We start from the raw sequence: 27,248 nt of genomic DNA on the forward strand, positions 1-27,248 counted from the left end.
TGAAGGCTGCCTTTTTCTGATAAAAGTACTTGCTGCTTCTTTCTATGGAGGTAAGAGGAGCACATATGTGTTTTTGTTTAGAAACCACTAGTATTAAAAAAAAATCAGAGTTGTTCATTTTTTGAAGCTGTTCTCAATTGTTAGTGAGAGAAAAGGGAATTGGGGAGGAAAAAATCCATAGTGCTGGCTAAAAGGAGAAAGTTAATACAGAAACTTGAGCATAACTGTTAACAGTAGTCTTTCTGAACAGTCTGAGAGTAAGGTTAAAGTTTTAGCCACGAAAGAACTGAGAGGGAGATAGCTTTGTATCACCTCTGTCTAAAACATTAATTAAAGGCTTGTTTTCTGAGCTAATGCTGAATAAGGGACTACCATATGCAGGCATCTATGGAAACTCAGTTAAGCTATTTAGAAACCCTGAAATCAAATAATATATTACAATATATAATTATGTATATAAGGTACACAAGAAGGCTGATATTTGGCATAATTAAAAACTAGTATTTTAAATTATATCCTAAACATAGAAGCAACAGGTTGGAAAGAATTAGAAGTATAACCCTAGTTCCCTGCTGGCAAGCTACAGAAAGAAGCCTTAGGATGAGATTTCTTATTACTTCTGTGCATATAGTCCTCCCAGGCACAATATCCAAGTGTAGATAACTCTGGGAGTTTTATTGTATTCCTGGAGTTCGTAATTTAATCTTCTGGTCAAATCTGCGAGAGTTATGTAACTGCTCACCTGAAGAGCTTCTTCTGCTTATATGCCACTGTAAATAAAAAGACAAGCAAACCCTGTCAGTGATTCTCCTTTCAATCCCATTCTGATCTTGAAATCAATGCTTGGCATTTAGTGCACTTTGTGTTATGTGATTGAAATAGAAATGTTTGGGAGAAGCATAGGGAAGGCTTGTAGTTGACTTTGTAGGAATGTCTGTGCTGTGTTCACATGTTCAAGCGGTGCATTTGATAAGGGCTTGCTGTGGTACACCTGAGGCCATGCTGGCCCTGCCGGTGTATTTAGCTGTGAAGGGGGAGCGTCCAGCACCCGGGCTCCAGTGCCAACTGGTGCTGCCGCCAGGAGGTGACATTAACGGAGGTCCTGGCCGCACGGGCTCTCCCTAGAGAGAGGGAGGACAGGCTTACCGAACTGACAAGCCGTATCTCCAGGGGACGTGTTAAACGAGCACCAAGTGTTTTAATAACGAAATGGGGCTTGCTCCCGGCTGCAGCGCCCTCCGCGGGAGGAACCGCCGGCAGCGCTGGCGGAAACGCGCGGGGGCTCCGCGTTTCCCGTTCCCGGGAAACCCCCGCGCCCCGGGGCGGGCGCTGCGGGCGGCCCCGCTGTATCCAGCCAGCGCCCCGGCGGCCTCTCCTTCGCGGGGCCTGCCCGGCAGCCCCAGCCCGGCCTCTGCCGGAGCCTCCAGACTAACCGCGCCCGGGATTGGCTTCTGCCAGCGAAGGGGGCCATATTGGATCGGCTCACCCCGCCGCGCACACACCATCTCATCGGCTCCGCAGCGGCCTCCCCCCGCCGCCCCCGCCCAGGGCTGCCCCCTCCCGCGGGGGCCGTGGCGTGAGGCGAAGGTGTCTCGGGAAGGAAATTCGCACGCTCCCGCTTCCCCTGCCCGCCCCCGCGCTCACTCCTCCCCGCGCACGCCCCTTCCCCTGCCCGCGGCCTCTGTCCGCCCGCCCCTTCCTGGCCCCGCCGGCCGCGCCGCCGCCCCCCCGCTCCCTCCCTTCCCCAGGCGCCGTGTCAGCGGCCCCCGCGCGGGCGGCCAATCAGCGCGGGGGTGACAAATATGCAAATGTGCCCCCCAGCCCGTCCCCGCGGGTTCGCTGGGGCCGGTGGGGTCGCGGCGCGGAGCGAGTGAAACTTGGCCCCCCGGCGCGGCCGCCCCTCCCGCCCTGCCTGCCTGCGCGGTGGGCGGCGGGGGGAGGAGAGCCCGGCACGCCGCGCCGCCCTCCCCGCTCCACCGCCGCCCGCCTCTCCCGGCCTGCGCCAGCCAGCCTGCCACCCGGTGAGTGCCGCCCTCGGCCAGCGGCTCCCTGGGCGCCCGGGAGGGGGGGTGCGGGGGAATCCCCGCGCGGGGGAGGGGAAGCCGCCGCCGCCGCTCCTGCCGCCGCCTCTGAGCCGCCGCGTCTGCCCGAGGCCGCCCCGGCGGGAGCTGTCAGGCGCGGGGCATCTCCGTGTGCCTCCTGCCGGGCAGCGCCGGCGGCTCCGGGCGCTGCCGCCGCCGCGTAATGGCGAACCCGGCGGTGAGTACGTGCGGAGCGCCGGGCTGCTCCCCGCCGCCTCCGGAGCAGGCCGCGCTCCAGGTGCCGGAGACACCGGCTGGCCCCGGCAGCCCTGCCCGCCCCTCCTCCCGCCGCGGGCCGGCGCGGCGCGGCCTGCTCGCCGCACGGGCTCTCCCAGCTTCCGCCCCTCGCCCACACCGGCTCGCCGGCCCCGGCGGAGGTGGGAGGAGAGAGGGGGGCGGCGGCGAGACGAGCTTTTCCCGGGGGCGCCCGGGGATGCGGTCCCCGCCGCCCCGGCCTCCCTACCCCGCAGCGCGGCGGAGGCGGCGGCGCGGGGCCCAGGGGCGGCCGGCGGGGGGGGTAAAGTTTGGAGGGGAGGGATTTGGGCCTTCCCCAGGTAGCGGGTGGGGGAGAACGCGGCGTGTCCTGCCCGTGGCCTCTTGCAGGTAAGAAGACGGCAGGGCCAAGGGAAGAGGGCTGGGCTCCTGCTCGGGGGAGCCGGAGGTTGGATGTTCGTCTCTCCCGCAGCGGGAAGGCGGCAGGAGGAGAGGGCTGGGTGGAGGGAGGCATGGCAGGGACATCCCCAGCACCTTGTGTGGCCGAGGACGGGGCGGGTTGTGGGGCAGGGAGGGGATGTGGCACCTTCCCAGGGAGGGACGTGGGAATGTTCGACTTGGTTTCTCTGTACAAAAGGTAATAGAGGTGGGCAGGGGGCGGAATTGACGTGATTTTGTGAGGCAAAGCCAAGCAGTGGGAAAAAGAGGAGCTGAGTTTGGCAGCCTGCTAACTTGGATCCGTGACAGCAGAAACCATGGGAGCTGGGGAAGGGAATATGGGAGGGTGGACACGGGGTGAGGTGTGTCTTAGAGGGATGGAGATGCCATGCTGCTGCTGTCCTTCGGGGCTGGAGGGTTTCTGAGGTGAGGAGAACATGTGGCTGCAGGTTCCCGCTGCATGGGTGGAGGCTTCAAAAGGGACTTGGCTGTGAAAGGGCAAGGTTGGGATTTATGGACTGGCGTTTTCCAGGTAGGGCCACAAACTGAGTTCCTTCAGAGATGACAAGGACAGGATTTTGACGCTAGCTTGTTACTGTATGTATATAGCACTTTATTCTAGTGAAGTGGAGAAATTATGCTATTTCTTACTGAGGCTTGAAACAGCGAAATGTTAAAACCACTACATTCCCTCTTCACACACAATTTTTTGTGAACAGGGATGAGAATCAGGTGAAAAAAGTCCAGAATTATCTCATTTATCTGTACAGCTTTGACATTTACTTTCAGTTTGTAATAAATGGTTTGCACTCCTTGCTGTGTTTGTATCATAAATGCCTTGGATCTTTAGGAATTAAAAACTTCCTTCAGTTCATGAAAGTTGTTGAACTTCATCAGTGTAAGAAAATACAGTTCGGTCTCCCACCCTTATGTAGAAGAGATCTGAACCCTTTTGTCTTATAATACATGCTCACGGGGGGCAAAATAACAATCTGTGTAAAGGGATAAGGTTTCTAGTTCTCCTCTTGTGTCTTCTTTGAGACTTCATAAGAAGTAGCAGTAAAAAGTAATCCTCCTCTGAGGAAAACTAGGCCCATCAGTCCTGAGAGCCCTCTGCATCTGTTTTTAAACCCGGGTCAGTTGACACCATCAAGTTCTCATTTGGCAGGTGTGAGGTAGAATGATTATTTCACTTTTTTTTTTACATGTAATCATTTATATGCAAATATAAATATGTTTTGCATTCAAGGCAGAATATTAACATTCAGTCATCTTTGAGCAATATGGATTTTTTTAGCCTGGCTCTGAGTTTTAATTTATTAGTACATAGGTCAACTTTTTGCTAGTTTCTTTTGCAAGGCAGGCATTTTAAAATTAATAATTATTCTTATCTTATCCTTTGGTAACTGTTAAAGAACGAGTAGCAATTAGTATCTTTTGGTTTTACCTACTCACAAAGTTTCTACACATCCCCAGCCCCTCACACCTCCTAATGACTTTTTTGTTGTTCCAGCGTCTGGCAGACGGGGCTTCCAAAGCACCATGGACTTCAGTGCCTAGTTTTTGTAAGCCAAAGAGCAAAAATTGATTCACATGTTCTTGAAAGTTAATGAATTCAGGGATCTGTGTGTCAGGCCCTGTGTGTAAATCACAGGCACCCAGAGACGTTAGTGGGAGATGAGGTAGGATGTGAACTTCAGATACCGACAACTCTGGTTGCTGCCCATTGTCAACTTTAACCTTAAAGTAAATGTGAAGTAGCTTCCTTTTTTTTTTTTTTTCCCTTTTTTTTTCCCCCAACATTGGTGGGTAAACTACATCAATTTATTTTACATTTAAATGATGGTAAGGGCAGACACATAACTAGTTACAATGTATCTGCGCTGGTTTACTTTGTGCTGACTTGTTTGTGCTTAACCGAGTAGTTCTACTTATAAGCATTTATGGTGCTCTTCATGATGAAGTTGTATTAACTTATCTCATGCTGAGCAAAGCTGTCATTTATGCTGTAAAAAGAACCAGAATTTTAAGTCTTAAAATTTTTCAAGAATTTTGAGGAATCTGAGCACCTACTCATTTCACGTCAGCTGCTGGTGCTAAGTGCTCATGAAGATTAGTCCAAGAATTCAGTCATGGAGAAATGTTGATGAAAGCACAGTGTGCTTTTTAAAAAGTCTTTTTAGTGATGTTATCTTAAAGATGGATGACATGAACCACTACCAAGAGACTGCAGACTACTAAACCAGGCATTGTTCATTCGTTTCCTTTTACGAGAGAGACAAGTTAGTGATGCAGGCAGATTGAAACAAAAAGATTGACATGCTGCTTTAAAATCGCCTTGTTTGTGCATAAAGTAAATAAAGCACTTCTGTTCTTACTTGCTTTATAGAGCTAGTTGTAAGTTTTTCGTGTGTGTGTGTATGCTTCAATTTTGCAATACGTGTTTTCCCTATATAGTGAGTATATGTATCCTTCAAACATTTCAAAAGCACAGTAAGCTGAACAATTATATATTTTATGGGTCTGGTTTCCTTACAGTGCATTTTTTTCTTTTCTGTCAGTCTTGTAGACGTAAGTCTTCAAACACTGCATGACTGTCTTTCTTGGATAGTTTTCATGCAGTTAAGGATGAGGATAAGTTGGATCTGGTGGAGCTGAATGGCACGGTCCCACTCATCACTGGATTGCAGTATTCTACTTCTTTACACCACTAGGTGCAGGACCTAAAATCTCAGTTATGTTTGGTACTTCTGTTCATAAACCATCCTACTGAAATATTCTGCTGTGTTTAACTGAAAACAGGTAACGCTCAGCGCTCAGTTTCTTTTCTAACCAAACTAGTTTTGTGGATACCCTATATTCTTCCACTGACCTGTCTATATGTGTCATTTTAATTGTCCTGCTTCTATCCAGCTATGGAGCTCTGAACTTAACACGTAGAAATCTCACACTTACTCAGGCTTGCGTAGTTACTCTCATCGTATTTCCTGGTGTTCTTCCTGTAGTTAGAAACGGTGCTTCAGGAATGTGGGTATCTGTGTACACAGAAATGGGTCGTGGAGAAGCCATCTGTTTATTTAGTCAAACATTCAGGAATTGATAGCTAGCATTATTGGAAACATGTTAGGATATTATTGAAGTATTCTCTTTCCCCTTCAGCAGAAGAAATCATGATGTTAAGAAGTGATTCTTTTGCTAATAGAACAACCACAGGGAAGAGCTTGCAGCTCTTGCTTTGGCTGAAGGAACAGCAGGATTCTCATATTTTATCAGTCTGGCCAATTCATAAATGTGAGAGTAAGCTGGCCAAAAGTCAAACAGGCCGAACATGTGGCTTATTTACAATAGTGCAGGGAGGAGAGAGGGTTTTTTTTAAGCAGCATTTTTTTTCTGAAGTATGACATGAACAAAATATAATGCAGTTTACAGTGACCATGTTTTTGAGTAACTGCAGTGTTGAAAACTTGCAGAAGCCCAGCTCTAAATCAAACACTTGTTAACAATGCGGTTAGTGAAGCTGTAGCTTGACTTCGGAAACATGAGCATGGTAGTAGTTGTTTCAAAATGAATCTACAGCGGTATTGAGATGGATGCACAGCTGCCTCCTAGAACGAGCTTTGGTGATCAAGTAAAAGGCCACTTGTGGCAGCACCTTGGAACCGAGTTCCCCTTTCAGAGCTGCCCCTACATTATGTTCACTCTCTAAGCTGCAAGAAGCAAGTTACAGGGGAGGAAGCATTTTTTTGAACTCAGAATTCAGCAGAAATGTATTGGTCTGATGTGGCATCTGTGAGTGAGCGAATGTGTCAACCTTTGACTTCATTCGTACAGATGACCAAAGAGATACCAGATATTAATGTCTTTAGGCCACCAATGCATGTGTATCTCTTTTCAAGATACATGTGTTTGTTTCAATTTTAAATCAACAGTTGAAATTTGCAGGAAGATGGGAAAACGTTTCCCATCCCTTTCCTGAAGACAAATAGTAATTTTTGAATTTGCTCTTTCTCGGAGTCATATTGCAAAACGTAGAGACTCTGGTTACCAAATTATTTCCTTCTGAAGTGTGTTCTTCAATGCTTCTCCTTGTGTTGCATGAGCAGTATTAAAAGGTTGGTTTACTCTTTTATGTTGGTCACTAAAATTCAGAAATTCCTCCAAAATGTGTTCTGCAAATGGCTTTAAACGCTTTTATTACGTTTGAAACTTAACTCCTTAATGAAGAAGGTTTTAAGCTTCGGAAACATTATGTCTGTATAATGGCATGAATATCTACCCATCTGATATTCCATATGTTAGAAGGAATCTGAGAATTCAATAGGATTTATTTTTGTTTTCAGTTACCCTGTAGTAAAGCCGTTGTAGTTAGTGGCTTCCAGCATTAAAAACAGCATTGAGTAGGACAATGGGCCTGATTCCATATAATATGATGTTGCTGGGATTAACATATGGTTTTTGGAAGCATTTTTTGCTGGTTTTCAGAAGCTAAACTGAAATTTAGCCTCAGAGCCAAATTTTTAGGTATGTTTTGAAGTACCGATTCATAGATACCCTTGAGGGACAGATGGGTATTGTCCCATTGAACTGGGGAAGTTTTTAAAAAGTCCATTTTGTCAGGCTCTTGTGGCAGAGTATTGATGTTATAGCAGGAGTCATCTGGAGTGTCTTGTCTATTGCAGGTGGATTCAGGAGCACATCCTGAATGTGCTGGAAGCCATGAAACAAGATAAAAAATGTTGTTTTGCTCGAGTTATTACCAGTTTTAATTGATTTTCTAATTTAAGAGGAATATATTGAACAAATCACTCCAAGTGTCTTGTTTAACATGTGCTTGAGAGGGCCTTTTTTTTGAGAGAGACTTTCATATCAAATCTCCTTAGAAATAGTTTCTTAAAAAGCAGAAGAATGGTATACAGCCTGTCTGAAAGGCCTGGGCTTCTGTTATATATGGAGGTGTTTGTGCCAGCTGATGTAGTTTGGAGTGGGAAGTCTGAACCTGTTCTGTTCCGTCGCCTACTGTCACGGGATCCTAATCTGGTTCTGTCAAGACTTGAAATTGTGTTCATTTATTTGCAGAGGAGACTCTAGCTGTCAGTGTCAGCTCTTCAGCTCTGTTAGCCTGTGCTCCTGGGTCGTGATCTGCAGGCATCTGTCAAACAGGCGGGATCCTTCACGTTCTTCTCGGTGGTACTTCCCAGATTATAAACTCGCAGTAGTTCACAAAGATGCTTATCAGGCCAGAACATGAGAATTATTGGAAGTTGGTGTGTTATCAGATTGCGAATTGAAAGGGGACTGTGCTGTGAAGGCTTCTCTGATGTTTTATAATGAAATCTTGGTTTAGGCCACATGTGAAAATGAGAAGGCTTTTTTCTTTTTTTCTGGTTTTCAATGCAAATATTTCTGCACATCTTAAAATGGCAACATGTAGTTCCTTAGTAAAGAGACCGGAATTCAGAAGCACGGTTTGTAGGTCTAATATAAGGTGTCATGCTGAAATTTATGACTAAACTATAGAAACCCTAATGCTTACATCAAAAATCTGAACAGTACCAATAGGACTTTCTTTTTAAACTTACAAAGAAGCTTGAGTAACTGTCTTTCTAGTGACCTGTAAACTGCAAATTACAAATACATTACACTAAATATGTTGTTCTCTTTTGACAACTCAAGAAAGCAAAAAGAGACATTCATGTTCTGTACGGATACGCTAAGAATTGTGGGCAGATCTCTTGAAGTTTGGTTTAGTGGTATTCAAACCCGAAGGAAAGAACGTTAGGAAGTTCTGTTGTCTGTATTAGCAAAATAAGCGGGAGCTCACTCAAGTCCTGAAATCTATGAAGCTCTTCACAGTCACTTAGGAGAAGCAAAATGACAATAATGTTTAAAGAGCCAAACTAGTTACTAGTATGGCTTCCTTCAGTAATAATGTGGCCAAAGCTCTGGACTTCCTAACAGTTATTTTCACTAAAATAAACTGACTAGGGGATGGACTTTATTATTTTTAAGAAGATTCTCCAAACTTTTGGCATCTTTCTAGCTCACAATCAATTGTAGCAAATTAAGATGTCATTCTCTGTATTGTTGTTGTCCCTTTATTGCAATTAATGCCCACAAAATATAAATGATGAATCGATGTTTTAAAAAATACCAATTGGGGCAAAGCAGTTATTCTAAACTAACTGAAATGAATAGTTTATTTTCTGTTACACTAAGGTATATAAAAGTCTGTGGTTTAGTGTATAAACTGAGATTACTATTGTTCAAAAGTTTTTGTTAGTAATAGTGATGCTTTAGGATGCCGTCAAGAACTTAAGGAAATCCATGTGCACTTAGGGAAATGTGTATTTTTCTATGGGTATTTAATGAAGAAATTGTATTAGTTGGGCTGTGGAAGATAATTTTTATAAAACTTTTAAGATGGCTTAATGTATATCTAGGAATGCTTATAACAAATTTAGTTCTGGTTCTGTTTAATAGCATATAAACTTTGTTGTGTATCAGTAAATTTTCCCAATTCAAAAGTAAACATTAAGACTCTCTTCCAAAGGAGACTTTACAGAAGGTTTTTTTACCATATCTCATTTAACAGATATATATATATATACACACACATATGTATTTATATATATATGTAATTAAAAGTTCACATGCAATAAAGCCTATTTGAGAATCTGTTGAGATAGTTCCCACTTTGCTTCTTAAGAAATCCTTAAGTTCCTTTTGTGTGTATTTCTCTTTGGCACTTAGTGTAACATCAGGGATTCTTCTGCTGCGTCAAGTATTTTTTGTATTTTACATTTAGAGCAATGTATTGTAGATCTGATAAATGTATATTTAGTTATATATGTTGTTTTCTTCTTTTCAACATAGGATTTTTCAAACTTTTAAGTACTCCACAATTGTCTCCATATTGGAAGCTGTTCAAGCAAGTGGACACTGTCCTAAAGAGTAAGAAACATCTTTTTCTCTCTTTGTTTCGGGGATTCACAAAGAATCCAGTTGAGGAAGGATCCAAAACAGCTACGTTTTGGATAACCAAGAACTTTAGATAGTGTTTGTATTATTTGGTAGTTACAGGTGAATGAGGGTTCTTTTTTATACTGTTGAACTCTCAATTAAAAAGAAATTTTTGAATGCATCTATTCAGTTAATTTAGATGTTGTAAAACTTTTATAGTATAACTTTGTTTAGTCAACAAATTTAAATAATCAGAAGTTTAGGAATTAAAAAAATGTCAAAATGCTGCATAAAACTGAACAGTTAAATAGTTTCAAACTTGATTGTCCTTTCTGGATGTGAGAGGGACTTGTGCATGATGGGAGTTCCAGTACAGAAAACCAGAACAACTGGAGGAAGTTGTCTTGCTGTTCTGATATAAAACTCATGTCATTTCACATACACAGCAAACAAATATGGAAATATTTTAGCAGCCTTCATCTACGTGTGTGTTTGGGCACATGCTTATTGTTTATGAATGTTAGAGAAAAATCTGTGCATATTACTTAAGTCACTCTATTAATGTACAGCAGAGATGGTTTAGCAACCTTGGAATAAGTCTTGAAGTTACTGAATAGTAAAAGGAGGATAAAAATGATAATTTATGTACCGAATTAGTACTGAATAATTTTTTTTTACTGGAACATTGCAGGCTTTTGATAGCTGTTATAACCAATTTATGTCTTTGACATGTTACAACATTGTCTCAAAGATGTGAGGAGAAGAAATAATCTTTGTGTGAAGGTCTGCTTCTTAATGCAGCAATATATGCTATCGTTGTTAGAGAACAAAAAGCAATATAGCAAGTAATTCAATAAGCTAAGGCAGTCTATTCTCTAACTGTATCTTTTAATAAAGACTAAAGGTTGAACTGTATTAATATTCTTGCAAAGCTGTTTGAGAGTTTGTCACCAAGAAACTGTATTTGGGGAAAGGGAAATCTGTATTTGTTGGAACTGGAGGCTGCTCTGTGCCTTGGAGAGAATGGGTGTGCTTTTTAAAGGGTTGCGTTGATTTTGGAGAAGCAGACTGGTACAGCATGTGAGTTCATAAACTAACTGTTTGTCTTTTAGTGTCAGAGGGTGTTTTTATTTGCTTTGAGGCTTTTACGCACAGGCCCTAGAAGCCTTTGCTTTTCCCCCATGCACGTTTTCCCTCCAACCGAGCAATGCTTTGAAGCCTCTTCCAGATGAACTGAGAGCTCCTCAAGTTGAGCCAGGACGGGATAAACCTGTCACACCCTGGAGGGCCGTGTCAGTTGTGATCGGTACGTCCGTCTGTCAGTGCGGAACAGCTTATTGCTGTTAAAAGAGAATATCTACAGGGCTTTTTGCATTGGCAGGTTCAAAATCTAACCTCAAAACCTGTTTTCTTTTTTTCTTTTGTTCCTAATATTGTGTCTTAAAGTTGCTCTAAAACTTTCAGTATTCTGGCAGACGATCCTTCTCTCTTAGAGGTTTGTAGGGTTGGGTTGTTTTCCAGTGGTCCTGCAAAACAAGCACTTGGTATTGCCTATTTATTATACATTAATCTCGGTGTTCTTATTTTGATGGTGTCTATTACACTTTTGAGTTTAAATTATTGCATTTGAATGTATACTCCTGAAGTTGGTTGTTGTGTGACTTTCCCATGTTTCATTTTCAGGTCTCTAATGATGAGGTATCCATCTGGATTTAAAGCACATCTTTGAGCTCCTTAATTCTTCCTTAAAGAGATGTGTTCTATATTCATGGGTAAGGATATTCTTTATCTTGACTTGGCCCCCTTTCTTAAATATCTTGTGATATATTTTTAATATAGAATATTTCAGCAACTGATTTTTATGTCTTATAGGTTAATCAGGCACATTTATAGTATAGGTATCTTTAGGTGCCTGTGCTAGCTCGGAAGTAACTTTGGAATTCATATATCTAAGTACCAGTGTTCTAAATAAATCACTCTAACTCTTAGCATTACAGACAGAGAAACATCATGGTATATAGGTAAATAATGTAAAAATTGGTCTGTGATTTGAGATTTCTTTTCTGATATATAGCAGTTCGACAGGCCATAATTGTGCATCTCCCTATACATCTTTTGAATTTGGAGTTTTGGGAAGGAAGAGACTCCATCCCGGGAAGCAATAAAAGGAAAGGATCTGCATTTTGTGCAGTTAAAAAAACCAACACTTTTTTCAATGATATGAAACATATTTAATCCAAAGAAACTTTGTGTTATTATACACCCACAGTTCAAAACAGCAGAAACAAAACCACCTCAAAAATCTCACTAGAAAATATGAATTTTTCTAAATGCTATTAGTATTTTTAATTTTTGTAGGGCTCTAAAAAACCCCTATGATTGCTTCATACATTAGAGAATTTGCCATGTGTTCACTCTATATATTAAGCACTGCTTGCTGGAATATAATTTAGACACACTGTAAATTTACCTTGAGTTAAAAATTAATGTTAAAGTGGATGTATTAAGTGGCCCAAACATATGCTGTGAGGCTTTCTGATATCATACTACTTCATACAGAGAGTTCTGTGATGTAATTTCTCTTTAGTGTCTGGCCCGTTTGCAGCGAACACAAACATCTTGGAGAATGGTAGATATGTGTCTGTACTTATATTGGAAGACAGTTTCTCTTTCCCAGTGAGCTGTCATTGGTCATATTGGTTGACTCGAACTTTTATGGATGACCATAACAATTTTAATTGAAGACCATCTGTTTCAAATCTTTCTCTTCTCAATCTTCAAATCAAAATGCAACGTACTTGGGTTACCTTTTGGGTATTTATCACTATGTCTGTGACTCTGCAGCAGAATAGAATTCTAAACGAAACCAATATGTTGAGGGTATGACTTTACTAAAGGGATGGCTCATTAGTCAAAAATAATTATAAATGCATACCAATAAAAAGCAATTTTAAAATAAAATCATGCATATTTATATATATAATTGGATGTGGTTTTTTTAATTTAATGAAACAAGATACCCAAACAAATTTTCTCCTAATTTTAGTGATACCAATAAGAGAAAATGTACCTTTTCTGTCCATATTTAGCTACAGATACCATGGCACTCTTGTATAAAGACTTATTAGTTTCTGTTAGGGAAGAAAAGAGCTCATTTCTACTGAAAGTTCTGGGTTTTTTACTACGTTTCTGGGATTTTGAGCAATTTGTGCTGTCCCTCTGTGCATTTTAAATTTAATGTGTACATTGATCTTTAAATCTATAATAGAATATCATTTATATTGGCGTGTCAGTGGGAAGTAAATTCTGTATTGTTTAATTTACTGCAGCTTTTTGAACTTGGCTAAAGCTTTATGTGTAGTTCAAGCTGACAAATAATGATAGTGTAATTATCTTTTGGTTTTAATATGGAGAGAGAGCATCACTATCATTTCGGAATATTGTGCAGAAGTGATTGGTTTATTCAGTGTCTGTTTTTTAGCGCCCTGTAACAGTTGAATGTGAGGAGGTAGGGTTGGGTTTTGTTCGTGGTTTTTTTAGTTTGCTTGTTTGGGGTTTTTTGTGTGGTTGTTTTTTGTTTTCAAGGAAGGGACAGAAAAATGGTACTTGTGTACCAGTGAAGTTCAGAAATGCATCACAGTTTGTCTTCATATGCCCTCACAGTTTGCAAGATGAGCGTCTGATGTTCTCAGATTCAAGTGTAGCAGAGAGAAACAAAAAGGACAATTGCTTAATAAATTTGGAATATGACTTGATGTGACAGACTGGTTCCTCCGAATCAAATATCCTTCAATTTCCAAGTTACGCTTTGCTGTAACTTGAAAAAAAGTGATTAATTTTGTAGACACTGAAGAAAATTGCTAGGGAGGGGTTAAAGTATTTCTATGGTCAAAAAACAAGCTGTCTCTTTTTTTTTTTTAACTGCATGATCTTCTCTTTGCAGAGAACCTTTCTTTTCTTCATAATAAATTTACATAGGTCTAATTAGCCCAGAGAGGTTTCTCATGTATCTAACCTTCAGATTTCTCGGTTTGCAAGTTCATCTGTGCCATCCATCCATCTACGCGTCTTGATCCTTGAAGTGGAGCTGACATCTTCAGGATTTGGTTCCTTTTCATGCCTGCTACCGTTTGTTTTATAAAGCCTTTGCATTTTAAAAGAGAGTTTGTGTTATATGTCTCTTCTTTCCTCCTTTGTTTTCTTCATGCTGAAAGAAAGTAGGAAAAACTAAGCTGAAAATTGTTTGTTGGGTTATGAGCAAAGAAGCCAAAATACGGGTTATGTCTGGGGATAACAGAGGAGCTGAATGCAGCCTGCTGAGCTCTTAATACTCAGTCTCAATATGTGAACTTTTATTGATACAGGCTTCAAATGTGAGTTTTTAGCAGTGGAGTCCTTGATAGCCTGGAACATGACATTTTACACATGGTTGCCACCACTTCCATCGATCTTTCCCCAGATGAAAGTTTCTTTAATTAGATCATCTGTTGTGTGTCTACGATATTCTTTCCTCATGCTTAATCTGACTTGGTTGTCTTCTCTTAGCTAAAATAGCTCTCCCCTGACTTATCTTTTGAGTCAAAATATCCCGAGATGAGAGAGAACTGTATTAGAATCCTGCACATAATCTTCCTGAATCCTGATGGTGGTTTATCCTCTGTTGGAAGGTGTTTGATACCAGGAAAGTCATCATTCTGTTGCTTTTAATCATAAGCCCACAACTTAATCAGTGTTGGAAGATAATGGGGTCTAATTTATGTTAGACTTGGGATGGTAATTTAAGCAATAAGTTGTACCTGTATCGTCTGGAATCTACAACTGCTTTGCTGTGCTGAGCTGTCTGCTTCCTAAGCTTCTCTGTCTTTTTTTACAGCATGATTGTTCTCTGTACTCATAGTAATTAACACTCATACCAATCAGTACTTGGGAGATGTCACTAGTTGGTGTCTTTCACTGTGATACAGGATCCGTCTGTCCTTCTGCTGTGTAGACCAGAAGTTTTATTTATATATACATATATATATACACCCAAACCTTCAATAAGGTTGATTAATTTAGGTTAGGCTTTATTCTGGCTATGGGCAAAACGCTCGATCGTTAGACTAGGAGTATAAGCAGAACAGGTTTTCATCAGCGTGTCCAAGACACTTTGTACTTAATGGGTTCAGTCCAAGCCCTGTCCATCAGAAAACATTTCACATTTCCGGGGTGTCCGTTTCTGGAAGACTTCTCTACTCATCATATTCTTAGGAGAGTTCATTAATGAAGAATTGCAATTGAAGTAGAGGGAGAGCATGAAAGGAAGCTTTACTATTAGTACTATTAATAGTAGGAGCAGGAATTAAAAGCTGTGGCTGTTTTCTTTCCCTTTTTCTTCATAGTAGATATATGGATTGACAGGACAAAGGAAGGATTATTCCATGAAGATGCTCATTTTAAGTGATTGTTATTCTATTCTAGAGGCTTACTAGTTACCTGGAGGGGTAAATACCAGGCAGACATTTTCATTCATTTCCCATTCTGTTTGATTACGCTGGGAATGTGCAGGTTTTTAGGCTAAAGTTAAACTAACCATCTTTCTCAGCTGTCTGAAATCCCTGATTGGAAGCTAATTAATTGGTGAGCACTCAGCGATGCTATGAATAAATAAAAAAGAAAAAAGACTTGTGTTTCAAGACTATGTAAGTGTGTAAATTCCGTTGTTGAACCAAAGGTAGTTCTTTTCATGTGCTTATCTTTGGCTGTGTCACTGCATTCGTCCCCTTGTCCCTTCCTTTAAATAAGAGCTCAATCATGTCTTTAAGTGAGATAAAACTTAGTTTTTTAGAATCTTACTTAATGCAACTTAAATAGAAGAACCAGAGTAACTAATCTTTTCCTACTGAAGTCAAGGTAGCTTTGTTTGTAAATGTCATTTATAACCTCTCAAGTTTCTTGCTTAAACAGACAGAATTATTGTGTAAATATTGTGTATTACATGATTTTGTTCTACATTTACATTTTAATTCTGGAAAACTAAAACCACAATTCTGCTACAATTTGGTAATTCTATGAAAATGGTAAAGGAGAATCCACAATTGTGCTTAGGTAATAGAGCAAACTGAATGAAAAAGTGAAACCATTACATTTAAAACATCAAATATTGCTTTAATTACATAAAGGACAAAAGTGATAAATGCTACACAGAACATCGAGTATAAGCAAAAATAACCTAATTGATTCACGCTTTAACTAAACTGTAACGACATGATCAAAATATCAAAAATCTGTAAAAGTGCTGGGGATGTGAACAAGTGAGGAGGAGAGTCATGGAAGTAATTTTTCTCTCTCTTTTTTCTTCTCTTCTATAGGATGCTTTAACACTTTAAGACAAACGTTTCATCGGAAGCACTAATGGATGTTGGCATGCCGTGGATAAGGTGGTGACCGCTGGATGTCATTTGTTTCTGTTCACTGCAGAGAGCCTAAATTGACTCCATTTGGAGTTGAGAGCAAAAGCAGTAGAGACCTATCAAGATGACTGATCCTATGATGGATTTTTTTGATGATGCCAATCTTTTTAGTGAGACATTAGAAGGTTTGTCAGATGATGCCTTTGTTCAACCTGGACCTGTTTCACTTGTTGATGAATTGAATTTGGGTGCAGAATTTGAACCTTTGCACATAGACTCATTGAACCATGTGCAAGATGCTCAAAATCAACAGAAGATGAGTGAGTTTGATCAGCTGAGTCAGTACGATTCACTGAAACTTCACTCAGTAAATCAGTCCTTTAACAGCTCAGCTGACAACGTCTTATCGCCGCACTCTCAGTTCAGTTGTTCACCAATTCATCCGCAAAACCAATCCAATGGGATGTTTCCAGACGTGGCTGATGGGAGCCCTATGTGGGGTCATCAAACTGCCACGACCGTTTCCAATCAAAATGGGTCCCCCTTTCACCAAGGACATTCTCAGTCTATGCAGCAAAACAAAAGCTTTGTAGCACACCATGACTTTGCCTTATTTCAGGCTAACGAACCGCAGCATCAGTGTGCCTCGCTACGGCCGCCGCAGAGCAGGAGCGGCGCGGCGCAGGATGCTCTGAGTCAGCCGAAAGACTTCATGGAAGTGAACGTGTCCACGTCTCACAGAGTCAGTGTTAACCACCCGCCTGCGGTTTCTAATCCATCCACTTCACAGCAGCCTCTGTCCGTTCAGCAGTTTTCTCAAGCTGCGAGCGCTTCGATACATTTCTGTGGGAATCAAGAAGGAAATTTTGATGGACAGTCCCCAACTATTACTCCGTGTTCTGTCAATAATAGCCAACAATTTTCATCTCCCTATTCTTACTCTAACAACCACATTTCTCCAACCAGCCTTCTTCAGCCTACGACAGCTCTTTCTACCAGCCAGCAGACACACTCGATCTCCGACTTCACTGGAAGCGATGCCTTTACATCTCAAACAGGGACCAAGCAAGAAACGACGGAGCACATGTTGAATCCTAGTACACCGCTGAATTCAAATAGTTTTCAAATGTTGCATTCTGCGCATCCTCAGGGCAACTTTAGTAGTTCAAAACTCTCTCCTGTGAATATTAGTTTCCCAGCTTCTGCTGGCTCTGCTTCTCAGATAAGCCATTTCACCGACCCTATAGAAAGCAACGGTTTTACATCTTTAGATGATAACTTACTTCATCAAGTTGAGACTCACAGTGAACCATTTACAGGACTTGATCCAGACGACCTCCTCCAGGAGGACCTTCTGCCGCAGTTCGACGATTCCGCGTTTGTTCAGGATAGCACAAGCCATGTTTTGGAGCATGACCTGGACCACCACATCACCCCACAGCCAGTAACACCCTCGCCTGACCTCGTTCGGGCACAGCCTCCAAGCCAGGTCCATCCTTGGCACTCTTCGGTTTCTCATCAGCATCTGCAGGACCGGGGTCGTGTCACCTTGCAGGGACAGGTATGGAGGGATTTGGGGGGCGGGGGTGAGCTGTTGGATTTGGTTGGGGTGGTGAAATGATTAATATGGACTGGAGCTTGTGCTAAATCACTGTAGCTGACGTCTCTGAGCTGTTACTTGACCCCGAAGAAGTCTAAATAACAGCTCGTTTAGGCAAAAGAAACCCACTCTGTTGATGCAGACCTTGCTTTCTCCTGTTGTTTTCTTACCATTGCAGAAAACCAGTTTATATGACCTGAAATATTTATCCTGAGAATATGGTGCCGGTCCTTCTGATGCTTATGTTTCTTAAGTAGAGCAGAGAAACACAGTTTTATGGTTTTGGTGTGAATATAGTGGCTTACTGTCTTTTGAAGTACTTATAGTGAGATATTTGTAGGAGCTTTAATAGGTTTGTGTGGCTGATTTCCTGCGAGAATTGCGCTGGTTGTGTTGCACCTTGGTCCTTTCCTTGGTGTCTTTGTGCTCGTACTCATTGGCTAAAAATACAACATTTTTTTGTTGTTTTTGTTGTGATTAGTAATAATAGAAAACATATAAAAGGCTGTGTCTGTGTTTGATTTTGTTACTTTTGGCAAAACCAAAAAACTCTGCGGTTGTTTTAGCGTAATGTGAACATCTACTGCAAGTATGAAAGCCATCCACACAGAGGACGAGTGGCATAAATATGATATCATACTTTTTTTTAATGATATACAAGAGAAACAAACTTTGCAGACAGCGTTTTTGAGATTATCTGAGAGAAATTACAATGGTGTGAGCATTGAAGAGTTGAGAAAGAAAATCCTTTAGCCTTGCAAGTGGTTTCTCATAACATAGGGAATTTTCAGATGGTTTTAATTGAGATATTAAGTCCATTTTTTTTAATGGTTATCTTTATCTTCATTTGTGTCATCATCTTTTATACGAAGCATGTAAGTGTCCATAAATTCAACTACAGACTGGTGTTTCTGGATTGCTTTGGTCTCAAAGTAGCTAAGCTTTTCAAAAACAAATAGGACAAGTAAAGTTAGAAACCTCAGCATATGTGAGATTCTTGCACATTTTTCAGCTCAAAAAAAATCCTAAATCAAAAGAATATACGTCTCGAATAGAGAAGACACTTAATAACCAAAGGCACAAATAATTATTCTTTCCGCTTTTAAAATGTATCAATCTTCAAAGCTATTGCTGTGGTTTTGGAGACCAATTTGGTGGCTTTCCTTGTTAATGCTTGAAGAGTGGTATCAGTGACAGTGTTACCTGTAAGTTCGCACCTTACCATGATCACAGCTTGGCTCTGCCCGGCAGCTTTCAGCCCCAGTTAGGTTTGGCAGGGGTGACTGAAACTTCTTCCATTATATGCCAAAACAATATCTAATTTGGCAGAGGGAGCTGTAGCTTCCATGTGATAAGTGCACATATTCAGCTGCCATCGCTGGTTATCTGGGGTTTCCAAAATTGTGGGACCGTCTGTTGAAATCCACGTACATGTGAACAGTGAAAGTGGGAATTTTTATTTTAAACTCCTGTTTTAAATTCTAGTTGGAATTTGACTTGTATTTGGGAATGTTTCCTAATTTTCAATCTGTGCCTTTGAAAATAGAGGCAATTCTGACATCAAATATGTACATGCCGGCAGCTTTAAAAAGGTGGTAATGACTGTCTGTCGTCTTTATATTCTTGTCCCCTATATTCTCCCTACCTGAGAATATAGAATGGTGTCTTATTGGAAAAAAAAGTGCTAGGAAGGAAAAGAAAGGAACTTCACTACTGACTCTTGGTTCTGCTTGGTTTGCAGGACACAGGCCTGTGGGGGAGCCAATCTAACACTTTTTCCCCCTCTTTAATTTTGTCATTAGTGTAGTGATAAGGGTTTAACACGTTTTGTGTTCAGTCTTGGTTAAGCAGACTGCTTCTCCTTTACAACTTCTGCTTGTCTTTATGGAGCGTATAATTTCCAATTGCTACTAGTGAATTTTTTTGTGTAGAATTGCGGTGTGATGTTGGTATTACACCTATAGAGCTGTGCGATCGAGATTGGCTCAATTAACGCGATGATGGCAGGAGATGTGTTCTCTTGGTTTTGGCAAACATTCTCATTTTTAGGTCGGGGAGGAGGAGCAGGGTCAGTATGAGTTGTGAGAAGCACGTGGGATACAAGGCAAAAAGTCTAATAAAACTTCTTGGTGGTGTGACTTTTCCATTGTATACACCACAATCTTTGTAAGATACATTTCAATCCTGCTGACATCAGTTGTAGCGCTTTGGTTTGTGACCAGGAATAGAGGGAAAGTTCCGAGACGTACGGAGGGGGTTTAAGGTTTTGGGGGCTTGGGTTTAATTTTTATGGTGGTGTGAAAACAGAGCAACATTACAGTATTAAAACTTTACCTTTTTCCCCCGGAACTTCTAAATGAAACAGACAGAAAACAGATAGTTATGAAACTGCGTGGTTTGGTTTTTATTATTTCAGGGTACGCAATAAATTGCATAAATTGGATTCTGACCTTAAGTTTATCTAATCAGCCGGCAGTTGAAAGTTTCCTTCAGCAGCCGGTTGTGAAGCAGTAGCTGTGAAGCTGTTTGAGGAACGTATTGATAGGGAGCGACAGAGCAGCCGATGGAGAAGCCTCTTTACATCGGCGGTGTGTGGAATACCAGCAGCAACAGCAAAGGATGGCAGAGCGTTTCCGATCTGTCTGCTGTGCGATCACAATTCCAAGAGGGCGTTTAGTTCTAATTCTCACCCTTATTCTTTGATCCCTTTGTGGAATTTCAAGTTCAAGGTGAGTTTGTTCAGCATGAGCTTTTTTCAAAGGTTTAACTAGGGAGGAAAAGGGGGGTTCTGACAAACTGGGTGTCTCTAGGCCAGGAGTCAGTGGGAAGGGATTTTGCATTTATTTTTTTTACTTGTATATGTAATAGTTAAGGTGAAATGTTTATTGTTTAGCAAGACAATGTTTCACACTGGCTTTTGTGCATGTTGAGGAAACAATTACATAGGGCTTGAATTATTTTGATGAGTTTTAGTTTGATAATGACTGAGATGATTTCAGAAAGGAAACCTTTATTTAATGAAATAGTTAACAAAGTGTAGCTATTGGAATGGACTCAACAGTAGACAAGCAAAGATCTTTAACTACACTTATGCTGAAGTTATTTCAAGTTAAGAACATTAAATACTTGCTTCATTATTTGAAAGCAAGTATGCTCATCACATTTTTACTTGTGCAGATATTTTTTTGAAAGAAATTCATTTAAAAATTAATACAGTCTGTTCAGTATAATACTACTGCAGAACTAAAAACAATCTAGAATGTCTTATGCTGCTGTTATACTTTCCATGCCTGCTGTAATTAGATTATAATTGTAAATAAATTGTTCCTTTTAATTTCACATCATGCATTTTTCATCAGAGTGGGAGAACATAAAGTAAACTGAAGATTCATGGAGTCTCAGTCTGACTAATAAAACACTTCTGATCTTTTGAACTTCACTTAAAACTGTTTCGATACATAATCTATTTGCTTTTAATAAAGTTGAAAAAGGGTGGCAAAAATACAGGATTTGACATTCAGTTCTGCATCTTTAGAAGAAAAAGGAAGTTGGAAAGATAATCTGAAGTATAAACTGTTTACAGTCATCTCACTGTGGCGTTTTGCTCTCTTCTGGCTACATACCTGAAAGCAGAGTAATTGAGATTAAACTGGAAAATAGTTTTCCATTAATAAGTGCTATAGGACAAGGTGGTAGACTTAGTTCTTAAATCAGATGAATGGGGTTTTTTCCCTTTTGTGACTGAAAGTTTGGCACATAACTTGATAATTCAGTATATTCATGAGTTACAGTATCTTCATCTGGCTCTTTTGTAAAAACTGACTTGAAACATGCAACTGCTTTTATGCTTGCACTTGTTTTAGAGCAACAGCTGACACTGGATTTTCAGAGACTTGTCTTGTCGTTGTTGCAAGTTAAGCAGAGAAGTCTGACCATTGTAGGTGGTTGCTTGGTCAGCGTCGTACCTGGAACATCTCTATGTGTCAGGATGGCAGAGCCTCTTAGGTGATTATTGCACTCGTAAGCTTTTTACTCTGCCATTGGTTGCTGTTCTACTTGTATAGGAAATCTTGCACTTTTGGGGAAGAAATACATAGTAAGCAGTGGATGTTTTTGTGGCTGATATGGGAGGTACAACAAGCCAATGATATAGGCAATTAAGGGAGATGTGTAGAAGTCAAGGATGAACTGTTTGTCAGAGTGTATTTCTCACATTCTATATAGTTTAATTTTAAGTGAGCTTGTAATGAGAAATATTTTAAAGTAATGAACTGATCACACTACATGTAAATTCTTTGTAGAGGAGACTGGCTATTTTGCATAGTATGTCTATAGGTTATGGCTCCAAAGTCCTGTTACAATATCAGATTGCAGAATTATGATGCTGCTCTATATTTTGCTTGTGAAACAGTGGATGACAGTTTTCAGTGGGACAGGGCATAATAAAACACATCTATCAAAATGTGTCATGCTTTGCATCATCTGAAAACTGAAACTGAAACATCTGTTTCAGTAAGTGTTTGTGTTGGGGTGAGGGCATTAAAAATCGTATCTTGCAATGATGAAATGTAAAAAACCATACCCCACCCCCCCCAGAAAGCCAATCTCTAAACCAAAAGAATCTTAAAACTTATTCTTTCTCCTAAAACGTTTAATAATGCCAGTATAGTTCCCACTATGCGTATTCACTGCGTTTATAGTGCGCTTCTTCCTTGAATTACGGTTAATTTTGGGGGTGACATCGTCATATGAACCAAAGTAAATCTCTGCCTGAACTTGCCTTTTAAACACTTGTAGGAGTTGTATGCTCTGCATTTAGTTCTCTGTGCTTGAAGAGCAATTTTCACTCTCCTTGTTAGGAGCTCAATGACTTTGCTCCTCAGTTGTCATCTCCCAGCACCTAATGGGTTTATCGTGCATGTACAAGTTGTGAAAGTCATCCCTCTGCTGACCTTCTTTGTACCGTCTTTTGCGGCTTTTATTGCTTTATTATTTTCAGAAAGGCACAAATAGCGGGAACGGGAGCGGTGAAGCTGTGTCAAAAGCACAGTTAATGAGAGGAGCAGGACATCGGCTCTGAGCTCGAGGAGCACATTCCTGCAATGAACTAAGTCTTTTAAACTATAGCTGGACAAAGTATGTTTTCCTTACTAATCTGTGGCTTTTTGCCAGTGTTGTATTCATCACTGAAGATAGCGATATTTTGATAGATTTATTTATTATTCTTGAATGTATAAGCATTTCCCTTTGTATGTATTTTATCTAAGTTTTATATAAACATTTAATACATTTTATTTCTTTTTAAAATGACAAATTGGCTATGTTGGGGAAAGGAAGTACATGTTTGTGAGATTAACACATTTACTGGTGAATATTTATTATAACTTTTAATTTATCCATTTTTCATTTCCCTTGGTTTTCCTTTCAAAATACAGCTGTATAGTAAGGGAAAGACCAAAACTGCTGGACTTCTAAGAACAGAGAAAATGCACCAGAGTATCTGCTTTATTGCTTTAAGGGTTTTATGAGTTTGTTAGTAATTACCATCTCTGGGTAGAGCTAAATTGTTTCATCGTTCTTCTTGTTTTGAATCTTTCTTGCTATCGCTGATGCTTTTCTTAAGTCTCTCTCAACCTTCATCACCTGTCAAATAATGAGGCCGTCCCATTCTTTGTATATGTGTCCTCTTGAAAACCAAGTACTTGCTGTTGTAATGATTGTTATAATTTAAGAATATAGTTTTTTTTCCTGAGATAATTGCACACTCATTAAATGACTGCAATAACTGTCTTTAAAATGTGCCAAAAATGAAGCGTTTTTCTAAAAAGTAGTTAACAGATGGCAAGCATGGGAAGGAAGCTTTTGGCTGGGTCAGCTTACAGGAGTAATCCTGGAGATAACAAGGCGAGACTAATTGACAAAAATAAGTAAAATAGATATTATTTTTTAATAATGTTGCAGAAGAAGTGTGATTGAATAATCTAAATAATTATTTGCAAGCAGCTGTCTTGTTAACACTGAACAACCAGAAAGTAATTCAGTAACGTGAGAGTATTGATGTAATTGTGCACGTGCGGTGTCGGGAAGAAGTGGAACTGAATTACAGAGAAAAGAGAAGACAAACCCCATCTGAAATTGTTTTGTAAAGACAGCAACAGGTAACTGTAGTTCTTCTGCACAGGAAGAAATGTAGAAACAGTGGTGGGGAGGGAGGGAGGAGAAGCTTCACTATCTGCAGTAAAGGCAAAATAATTGTACGTGGAGCTGCAACTAAAATCTGAATTTCTGAGTGCCTTCAAACATACCATTGTCTCTAAAACTTCCAGAGCAGCGCTGCATCTTGAGACATTTTGTGGAAAATTAACACTTTATAAAGTGTCAGTGAACTGTTACTGAGAGAGAGGTAGAACTTGTAGATTTGTTAACCAGTAGCGTGGTTTTGGAACCAAAGATTCTGAAGTACATTTGAAATGGATGTTGCTTTTGTCCAAATGTCTCTGTGCTTTGTGAACTCGGGTTTTACAGTTTCTTTTTTGCTGTTACTTTAATTTTCAATATATAGAGAGATCAAATGAATTTCCAGCGCTTTGTCCACCTAACAGCCGTCTACCTCTGGAGAGGTTTGGGTGGTGTTTTGTTCATTACCAGGTTAAGAAGTTTGCACAAGCTGCTGGTTACGTGGATTTCCAAGACAGTGTCTGTCTTCAGCTGTTGAGTGAATTCAATTTGGGGACTCTTAAGTGAATGGATTTCTGGGATTATGAGACTCAGAATTCTTATGTGGACTTGAGTAAGTTTGATAAATGTATCTAGGAGTGTAGCTCTAGGCTGGAAGCAGTTGACACATCTTACATTTTTGAAAGCTGTGTAATTTGTAGTAGAGATTGATTTTTCTCTCATAAATGTGGCACATTTTCTTTTGTGGGGGTTATTTGGCTTGTGTTTGCACTTACTGGCGTTTTTTGCTCCCTTGATGTCTCCCTGTGAAGGCCAGCATTTTAATTTATATCTTAGGAAATTGTTCCCATCTTTTACATACTGCCTTTCCAGGAGTTAGTCTGTATTTGAAAGTCCTTTCAATGTTAGAGGTCTATCATATATGTGCACATAATGCTATTCAGTAGCATATTGAATTGCAAACCTGAACTGGTTTCATAGATTGATAGGAAGGCCTCTTGTAAGAGATGATTTGTGATTTCACAATTTAGCTTATATGTTGGAAAGAAAAGGGAAGTTTACCTTAGTGTTAAAGAAAACATCACAAATATTTTGGTTCTGAGCATTTTGTTTGTTATCATTAGAAACACTGTTTCAGAAAGAGAGTTCTGACTGACATGTTTTTAAAATAATCTTAAGAGTAATCTTAAAAACAGTTGTTTCCCTGTACTGTCTCCTTTGCTGAGTACCACTCATGTAGAAGGAGATTTTCTTAACAGTATTTTAAGCAAACTTCCTAGATAAACACAGCTATTGTGGTTTTAGTGACTTGCACCATGCTGTGGCTCACAGTGCCTGGGTTTGTACTGCAGAAGGGTAAGAAATAGTGCTGGAAGCCGCAGTGCATTTGGGTTGGTTTTCTTCTCTCCAAAAGGTTTGTAGCAGCCACTCCTGAGGCCCAGGAACAGCTCAGCTCCATGTGGAAATGTTGCTGTAGCGGGAACTTGGGTTCTTCAAAGCAGCGACCAGCTGTTCCACACACGGTTGTCACAGGGAAGGCAGGTGGATTAATTTAAGGAACATATGAGTGACAAAATCAGACGTGTCTTTACTATCTTTGAGTTTGGTAAGAACAACTTTTTAAAAGATCAGGTGAATTTATTTTGCTGTGTCTGTCATAGCTCCTGTTTATATCACTGTGTGGAGATTCCTTGAGGTGCAATGAGGTGGTAGAACACGATGGCACCTGGTCAACTCCGGGTGCTAGAAAAGAGACACGTTTTATGGTGCCAGCCCGGCGTGCTTTTTGGCTGGAAAACCAGTGGATGGCCAACGTGTAGAGGTTTGGCCTGATCTCAGGAGATGTTCAGACACAGTGACCTGGCTGCAGTCTCTGGGGACAGAAGGTGCTGGTGCTCCCCGCGGTGTTCACGCCATCCCATCCCGCTCCCTGCCCACAGCGGGTTCTGCTGATTTTATCGCCGTTAAACACAATAAGAGTTTCCCCTGTTTTGACCTTCACGCTGGGTCTAGTCCTGCCGCTTTTACTAACAGCCAGACTCAGCTGAGATAAAAAATTATTGCTGTGCTGATGGTGCTGATGTTGCTGGAGACCGGTCTTGCAACTTGTAATGTTTGACCCCTACCAAAAGTTCATGCTCCCTGCTGGTTTGTAACGATGGTTATCTCTGTGAAGCTCTTGGTGTTATGTTCTTTCTCTAGAAACTTTTAGGAGACTTCTGGGGAAAAACAGTTTGGGTTTTTTTTTTTTGCTTCTGCATTTTTTCTTTGCCTGAAATTAAACCCTGTTGCTCCCCAGTAGCATCCTCTGACCTGTGACCATTTCCAAACCATCCCCTCTTTTTGATTATTTCCTTTTCTGTAGGCATCTAGTTTTCCTCCTCAACCGGGGGGAAGGATTTTGTTCAGGAATATTTAATTGAGAAAACCAGATTCAACAGGAGTGGTTTCATTAGGCTTGCCAAAATGCTCAAGTGCTCTTTTGTATTGGAGATTCTGGCACAGCGAGCTGTTGAAGTAGTGCATGGAAGGTGACACAAAAATATTGAAGTTGGTTTGAATTGAAGTGGAAGAAGTATGCCCCCTTTAATTTAAATGGAAATATGCTGCATAGTCTGTACTGGTTTAAATGATATTAGTGACTCCCTGGCTGTTGATGTTAAAAGATATTTATTTTGCCAGTTTCTGTCCCTGCTGTTTAATGCATGTTAAGAGCTGATTTTTTTTGTGTGTCTGAAATTACAAACATTGAAAAACCATTTCTGTTGCTCTGTGAGGTATAGAGGAATGCTACCAAAAAAAGCCACATCTAGAGACTGAGGAAACTTTTAAACTTAACTGCTTCTAGTGAATAAAATTATTGTAAATAGAGATCTTGCATGCTAGCCTTTCTGAATGTGCAGTCTGTTCCGATTTAAAGATAGTTCATGATCAGTATTTCCCTATTAATATGGAATCAAATAATGTTCTTCTTTTCATATCCCTCTCACCATGCTTCATTTTTCTGCCATGAACGAGCAGAGAAAATGCATAGGTTTTTAAAAACTAAAAAATTCAGAAGGAGGTTGCCAGTATTTTTGCAGAATCCCTTCCAGGCCCTGCCCAAGGCAATGGTCAGTGCTGCGCGTTGTTCTGGGAGCCTTCGTGCTCTCAGTAACCTCCTTCACTTCCCTGGGAATTTTATTTTACCGTTGCACTGATGTAGTACAGAATTAGAGTGGAATTTGGTAAGTGACACTGTTACAGCACGTTGTGGAAGAGGCTTTGTGTTCTGTCGGGTCTGAGGCCTGCCCGGCCTGTTGGGAGCTGCGCAGCTGAGGTGCGGAGACAAACGCCAAACGCCGGGCAGGTTCCTGCGAGTCCTCCCAGTTCTTGCCCACTTGCCCT

At 40.8% G+C, this 27,248-nt stretch overlaps 1 protein-coding gene across 7 annotated transcripts in view; it reads left to right on the forward strand.

The window, feature by feature from the left end:
• The first annotated feature begins 1,727 nt into the window (after window positions 1-1,727).
• Window positions 1,728-27,248, forward strand: part of CHD9 (chromodomain helicase DNA binding protein 9) — an 88,580-nt gene continuing 63,059 nt past the window's right edge. For 4 of the 7 annotated variants that reach the window (XM_065028648.1, XM_065028651.1, XM_065028650.1 and 1 more), the window contains exons 1-4: window positions 1,733-2,021; window positions 9,606-9,683; window positions 11,376-11,464; window positions 16,043-17,645. In XM_065028648.1, coding sequence (XP_064884720.1) covers window positions 16,209-17,645 — 1,437 coding nt within the window. In that variant the 5' untranslated portion in view covers window positions 1,733-2,021; window positions 9,606-9,683; window positions 11,376-11,464; window positions 16,043-16,208. Of the gene's footprint in view, window positions 2,022-2,104; window positions 2,260-9,605; window positions 9,684-11,375; window positions 11,465-16,042; window positions 17,646-27,248 lie in introns of those variants that run through there. The other 3 variants (XR_010465890.1, XM_065028652.1, XM_065028649.1) reach the window with 3 other exon arrangements.

Source organism: Columba livia, chromosome 13, assembly GCF_036013475.1.
Source record: "Columba livia isolate bColLiv1 breed racing homer chromosome 13, bColLiv1.pat.W.v2, whole genome shotgun sequence".
NCBI classification, from domain to species: domain Eukaryota; kingdom Metazoa; phylum Chordata; class Aves; order Columbiformes; family Columbidae; genus Columba; species Columba livia.